Here is a 7,767-nt window from a genome sequence, read left to right as displayed (position 1 = left end):
CAAACAAACAAAAATATAATGACCATAATTTTCTTCCAAACTCAAATAATTCTTCTCCAAATATTGTAATACCATCAGAATTAGCATTCCTTAAGCTTGGATTTCCTGAATGTCATCATCAATTACCAATCCATGGAGAAAGTAAGTTCATACAATCTTTTCTTTCTTTTCAAATGGAGAAAGTAGATCAAACCGTATCAGTACTTCTTTAACAGTAGAACTACGAGTCCCCTCTCCACCCACACAGAGAGACAAATCACTTTTTGTACAAAATTTTACTTTATACAAGCTCGCATTCTAAAGTAAAATTACATTTTAATCTGCGTATCAATATTGATTTTTTTATATTTAAAAATTAAATTAACACTATTTTTAATAAAATTTATTTTTTAATTAATCACAATAAATTGATACACATATTAATGCACAAGTATATTTGCAACTAGACTTTTCTTTTTGTACAAGGAGCTGCAACTCAGCTTAAAAAAACTGCTAATCATTACTTGGAAATCGAAATTTCGAAGCAAAAAATTTGCAAGAAAGCAAATAAACAAAAATGGAGTGCATCGTTGATAATGTGATTGTTTTTAGCCCGAATAGAAAATTACTTTTTCAAGTACAAATGTGGAGAGCATAAGCTGCACCATTGATCAAACATTCCAAACGCAATCACTTTCCAATTTCACAATTACTTGAATTTAATACAGATATATTTGGGGCAAAAACAACTTCAGCAAGATTTGCAACATATATAGAAATCCAGACGACAATTCATTGCCAGCACACAAACTTAAACCCCCAACTCCAAAACATCGCCTTCCATTCGACACAATCATTCTTCAACGACATTCACTAGCTCATACTCCACAAGAGAGAGATTGTTATCCTCTTTAACTTCAAAATTTGCAGGTTCAGTGACCTCAACACGTCCCCATTTATCAACTGCTAGCCTCATAGAACCTTTAAACATGTCAATCTTTGCATTCCGCAGGATCACAGTGGCACCTGGCTTCATGATATCAACTGCACACAAATAAAGCCATGAATTACAGAACACAATATAGGAAGTAGAAACCAAAAACTTCAAAAACATTTCATCGACAGACATGCAGCAACTGATATTGCATAGTGCTACTACAACAGGCCAACCCCAAACCAATTTTGTCGCATAAATACATTCCAGAATACAAATAATGGGTGCAGGAATATTTGGCACAATTAGCCGCTAAAAGTATAAGCAAATGGAGAAGTTTGATACCAACTAATTAGAAAATGAAATGACAAAACAATTGAAAATCTGAACCATAATATCTAACCCACGAAGTTGTGCCAACCACATTTAATTAATCAATTGATCATTTTCAGGCCAAACAAATAGAGGAACTGAAAACTCAAATCTATAAATCAAGCAACCAAGAAAACAGAACAAGATTCTCAACCCTCATTGCACCAAAGAAAACAGGGTCATATACATATACACACAGCTATACAATGTACATACGACATACATGTACATACATCATATACACATAGATGCTTGCATACTTCGCTGCGTAATTCCTTATTTGCATTGATGTTGGATTCAAAACAATGATAAACCTAACACTGGGTAAGACATTACTTCCCATTTTTCAAAATTTCCGAACCCACACAACGATAAACAATGATAAACTGCAACAGAATATAGGAATATGCTCTCATACATTGATACAAACCCACACAATGGGTATTAACGCACTACCCAGCATTGCACCAAACAATGAAAAACCCACTACCCAGAGCATCACTTTATTCCCTTTTCCCAAGATACATCATACACCAAGACATCAAGGCGACCAGACAAAAAACACCACTAAAAACAACCAAGAAGCACATAACATACGTTTTTTTTCTTTTTATTGATAGGTAGAAGCACATAACATACGTAACAAGACCCCAATAATTATTCCCAAAAACATCAAGAGTTGCATAGAGTTTCCCTACAACCTAAAACCCAATAACCAAACGAGAAAGATCTTCCACATTTACACAAAAAACCAAAGAAAAAACCTTATGCCAGATAATACTAAGATAATAGCAGTTATTATGCTCTCCACCCAAACCCGAATCAGGCTCCCAGAAAAAAGGAAAATAAAAATATCAACACCCTAAGAACCATTTATTCCATGTACCCACATATTTTACGAGTATAAAAGCATAGAAATTTCTTTTCAAAACAATATTTATACATACACGTTTAATATACCTTGATCATTGCGAGCAGTGAAGACGACGGTCCCCGTCTCGTCGCCGACGAGGCACTCGGCGATACGTGCGGGCTGTAGGGGCCGAGATAAAATCATAGACGATCGGGCAGGCTTGCTGTTGGTGACCTTGACGGGCTTGGAGCTGACAACCTTGACGGCGAGGGTGTGGCCTTGCGTGCCGGGCGTCAGTTGGTCCACCTTGATGAACACAGGCTTCCTCTTCGCAACCGCTTTAACCCCTGTTGCCGTTGTCGCTGTCGCCATTTTTAAGGTTCCCGAAAGCTGAAAACCCCAATAAAACTCGTGATGAGAAGCCGAAGGCCAGAAAAGGCATTGAAGTATAAAGTTAAACCCTAGCCCTAGTAGTGGTGTGGTGGAAATCTAATCTCGGTTTGAGGGGATTGGTGTTTGCGGATTTGGGCTTTGATTATTTCTTTCTTTGGGTTTATAGTTTCCATTGCTTTAGAGAAAGGCCTGTTCGAAATGGCCCTACTACTTTTTCTCTCATCCCACTCCTTTTTTTTTTTTTTTTTTTAAATATATATATATGGCAATCATAGAATTATAATCACACTCTTTAAAAATATATATATATAAAATTCATATAATAAAATTAATTTTTTAATTATAAATTTCACGTTTTTTTAAAATAAATACAGAACGTTTGCATAACTTATAATTGTATCTAACTTACTCTTTTTAATAACCAATTGAGAAAAAAAGGTTTTATATATTATTTATTTCTGTCGTATAAAGTGAAAGGAAAATATATTAAAAATAAAGATTATAAATTTTTAAGGAGCATTTAATATACCCAAAAAACTCACTGGAATATTTTAATTTAACGTCACTTTAAATTATAGTCCTGGAAAGAATATTATAACCTCGTGATGTTTTTTATAAATAATTACATGATAAACGAAATACGTAATTCCATGCCTATTGTTAGGAAGCACAGCGGAAAGTACCTCAAGGTCAGTTTGTAAAGTTGCTCCACAAGTTTCTCCAGATTGACAAGAGTTTTCACTTGGTGGTAAAGCGTACTACGTAGTATAAAACCAGAGTAACGCTTTAACAATCCACAGCCTAAATACTACTTAAGAGAGCACAAAAGAGAGAGAGAGAGTTTTTCTTCTTGCTTCTTTGCTTGTTCCGTGTGTTTGAACCAAAGAGGGGGGGGGCTATTTATAGCCCCCTACACAGCATGTAATACATGGCTGTGTTAGGTAGAATAGTGAGACTAAGTGGAGTGTTAGGTAGAATAGTGAGATAATGGGTCTGCCCATGTGGGCGGCCCCCATTAACATTCCCCCATTAATTAACATCTCCCACTCGCACACAGTGGGCATGACCCCAGGTCAGCATCTCTCTAATATTCTCAATCTTATTCATACAAGTAAATAGGCCGTGCGACCACCAAGCAAATCTATAGAAAGGTGGGAGTACATACACTAAATCTCTCCCAGAGAAGACTAGCATAGTAACATCCCTAAAGTGTTTGGTTATGTCCTAGACTCATTCGATTGCATCAGTTCAAGCATTTTCGAAACCCTCTTGAGTTTTAGAAAAACTCAGAACAATGCTCGACTATCTCTAAATCATTTCAATATGTTCACAACCTTAGTCGCTACCAATATGTAGCGTCATAGTTGACGTCAGCAAACACTATTGAAGATGCGATATCAAAGAATCTTCCCTTTGCACTCATATCATTCAACTTTGGTCAAACCGTTTTCCCAGCAATGCCTCTTTAGACCGTATTGATCATGGCCATAGACAACATGCCAAAGTAGCAGACATCATAACCTCCATCTTGTGACATAGTCAAAAGTAAAGGACACAGAAAAATGAGACTCACACAGTGAGAAAGAGGGAAACCATTTACTCACTTATTCATTTGGTCGCATAAGCACATGTAGTATGAAACACATGTTACGGTGGATTTCTCTTTCTCAAAGAGCATATGTCTATATCAACACCGTACAGATCTTAGTCTAGTCGCTTCTCAAGCGTCTAACCTGAGTTCCTCCATTTGCCCGCCTCCAAGGCGTCAAAGAGGATCTCACATCTGGCTAACCACAGGCTATATAGGTTGTGGGGTAACCCATGCATAGTCCACTCATTGGACCTTATTTTAGCTCCCACTAAAACGACATATCTTTGTGTCAACTAACTTATCCATTTGGACAAGTATCTTAGAACACAATGTCTCATCTCTACTCGCTTCTTAAGCGCTAGAGGCGATCGCTCGTGTGAGTGAGCCGATCTAAGCCTGTTGACATATCTTGTGTGTGAAGACAATACGATAAAGACAATTTACTGAATCATATTGTATTAATATCCCAAAGGAAAGGTTACATCTCAATGTCATTTGAAACACAAAAAACATTTTACAATCTACGCAGTCCTAGATTCCTAACATGAGCCTCAAAGACATCTCTTGCTATAGGCTTCGTTAAGGGATCAGCAACCATGCGACTCGTAGAGAGATGTTTCAGAACCACTTCCTTTTGCGCTACCATGTCTCTGATGTAGTGATATCTGATATCTATGTGTTTGGTTCTTCCATGGTACTTAGAGTCCTTAGCATATGCGAGAGCAGCCGTGCTATCGCAGAATATTGTCACCGAATCCGAATAATCCGTGCCAATGTCTAAATGCTTGAGGAATCTTCGTAACCAAACAGCTTCTCGAACTGCTGCAGAACAAGCTATGTATTCTGACTCCATAGTGGATAAAGCTATACAAGGTTGTTTCTTGCTGCTCCATGTAATGGCGCCATTATTGAGCAGAAAGACATACCCAGTGGTTGATTTACGCTCATCTAGGTCACTGCCCCAGTCGGCATCGCTGTAACCTTTTAGCTGTAAATCTGAACCTTGATAACACAGCACATAATCTGCAGTTCCCTTGAGATATCGCATAATCCTTTTGACTGCTTTCCAGTGAGCCAGTCCGGGGTTAGATTGGAATCTACTTACTAAGCCAACTGCATAGCATATGTCAGGTCGAGTACACATCATTGCATACATCAGACTACCCACAGCATTAGCATAAGGGACACGGGCCATCTTTTCCTTTTCTATTTGAGTCTTAGGACATAACTCTTTAGATAAGTTCTCGCTTTTTGCAACAGGGGTGTCAATGGGTTTACATTCATTCATTAGGAAACGCTCGAGGACTTTCTTTATGTAAGTCTGTTGGGACAAACACAAAAGTCTCTTTGAGCGATCTCTGTAGATCTTAACTCCCAGAATGTATTCTGCTTTACCCATATCCTTCATCTCAAAATTGAAGGATAACCACTCTTTTGTGGCGACTATCAACCCTTTATCATTTCCAGATAGTAGTATGTCGTCAACATATAATGACAACATAATGAAACTCTTCTTGGATCTTTTGACATAGACACAATGGTCCTCTGTGATCATCGTAAACCCATTCGAAAGAACGGCTCGATGGAATCTGAGGTACCATTGCCTAGATGATTGTTTTAGGCCATATATAGATCGTTTGAGCTTGCACACTTTGCGCTCTTGATCTTTGACCACAAAACCCGTTGGTTGATCCATATAGATCTCCTCATCTAGTTCTCCATTGAGAAATGCTGTCTTAACATCCATTTGGTAGAGTTCCAAATCCATGTTTGCTACTATAGCTAGAATCAGGCGAATTGAAGCAAACCTCACAACTGGTGAAAAAGTTTCCTCATAGTCTATACCCTCTTGCTGGGTATATCCTTTCGCCACTAAGCGAGCTTTGTACTTATCTATTGATCCATCCGACTTGCGTTTGACTTTTAGAACCCATTTGTTCCCAATAGTCTTACGCCCTCTCGGTAGATCAACCAGATCCCAGACCTGGTTTGTCTTCATAGACTCAATTTCATCATTAAAAGCTTTCATCCACTCATCTTTAGTAGAAGATGAGAGAGCCTCATGAATTGTCCTAGGCTCATCATCATCATGCGGAGCTACCATAAAAGCTTCCCCTTCAATCTCAAAACGACGACGGGGAATACTTTCACGTGTGCTTCTACGCGGCTGAGGTTGTTGTGATTGATTGACAAGCGGTGTGCTCCCACTCGGATTTAAGTTTCTTTTATCATTTGTAGGAGCTCGAAGAATTTCTTCCTCATTCTCAACTAAATTCCTTGGAGCACTTTCCTCTTGTTCCACAATCTCATGAAGTTCCAAACTCCTATCAACCTCACCTCTACTTGGAAATTCATTTTCAATGAAGTCCACATCTCGTGATTCAATCTCAGTTACACTTCCATCAGTTTGTTCACCTATTAACACATACCCTTTAGAGTGTTCTGAGTACCTTATAAAGATACACTTCTTCCCTCTAGGGCCTAATTTCTCATACTTATGAGAAAGATCATGAACAAAACCCGTTGAACCCCATGGCCGCAAGCTACTCAAATTGGGTTTCTCGCCAGTCCATAGTTCATATGGGGTGGAAGTTACTGATTTGGAGGGCACTCGGTTAAGAATGTAGGCAGCAGTCAAAAGTGCATCCCCCCAAAAAGAAATTGGTAGGTTTGCTTGCGCCATCATTGACCTAACCATCTCAAGCAGTGTTCGATTTCTCCTTTCCGCCACGCCATTTTGCTGTGGCGTACTTGGCATCGTTAACTGTCTTTTGATTCCTTTTTCATCACAGAGCCTTTTAAATTGCTCAGAGAGATATTCTCGTCCTCGGTCAGTTCTTAGAGTCTTTAAACTCTTATCTAACTGATTCTCGACCATTCTTAGATATCGCCTAAAACACTCCAATGCTTCAGACTTATGGGAGATTAAGTAGACATGACCGTAACGTGAAAAATCATCTATAAAGGTGATGAAGTAGACACCTCCGTGTCTTGCCCTCACACTCATTGGACCACAGATGTCTGAGTGGACTAATTGCAGTGGAAAAGATGCCCTAGTGGCTTTTCCAAACAGTTTTCTCTTAGCTTTTCCCATTAGACAATGTTCACACGTGGGCAAGATGACCTTAGCGAGATTGCCTATCAGGCCTTCTCTAGCTAATCGAGTCATTCTATCTTGCCCTATATGGCCAAGCCTAGCATGCCATGTGTATGAATCCAAATTATCAATTGATGAAGAAAGAAAAGCAATGGATTCATTTATATTAGAATAAACCAAATCCAATATCATAAAACCGTCTTGAAGAAAAGTTTTGCCATAAAACACATGCCCCAAATAAAAGGAAACATAATTGTTTTCAAATACAATTCGAAAACCAAGTTTCAATAGAGTAACAACTGAAAGTAAGTTTCGTCGGATCTCGGGAGCATATAGCACATTGTGAAGGAAAAGAGTGCGGCCACCCCGCAAGTCCAGCTTGTAGGTACCAAGTCCCAGTACCTCCACGCTAGCTCCATTCCCCACCTTGATATCATGGCTCCCAGTTGGAATCCGGCGATACTCCACAAATCCGACTCTATCTCGCGCTATGTGCTCGGTCGCTCCTGAATCAACAGTCCACAAAGGATAGGATTCAGCAACCATCA

The 7,767-nt window shown here is 38.9% G+C and overlaps 1 protein-coding gene across 1 annotated transcript; it reads right to left on the bottom strand.

Moving 5' to 3' along the window:
- Positions 1-547: 547 nt before the first annotated feature.
- On the bottom strand, positions 548-2,650 carry LOC122304031 (uncharacterized protein At4g28440). Its single transcript, XM_043116052.1, has 2 exons — positions 2,246-2,650; positions 548-1,023 (listed from the first exon to the last, which is right to left on the bottom strand). Exons 1-2 carry the CDS (start codon positions 2,508-2,510, stop codon positions 833-835), a joined length of 456 nt encoding a protein of 151 aa, XP_042971986.1. The 5' UTR covers positions 2,511-2,650; the 3' UTR covers positions 548-832.
- Positions 2,651-7,767: the final 5,117 nt, after the last annotated feature.

Source organism: Carya illinoinensis, chromosome 3 (genome assembly GCF_018687715.1).
Source record: "Carya illinoinensis cultivar Pawnee chromosome 3, C.illinoinensisPawnee_v1, whole genome shotgun sequence".
In the NCBI taxonomy this organism is placed as follows: Eukaryota; Viridiplantae; Streptophyta; class Magnoliopsida; order Fagales; family Juglandaceae; genus Carya; species Carya illinoinensis.
This window is presented reverse-complemented; position numbering and strand designations above follow the sequence as displayed.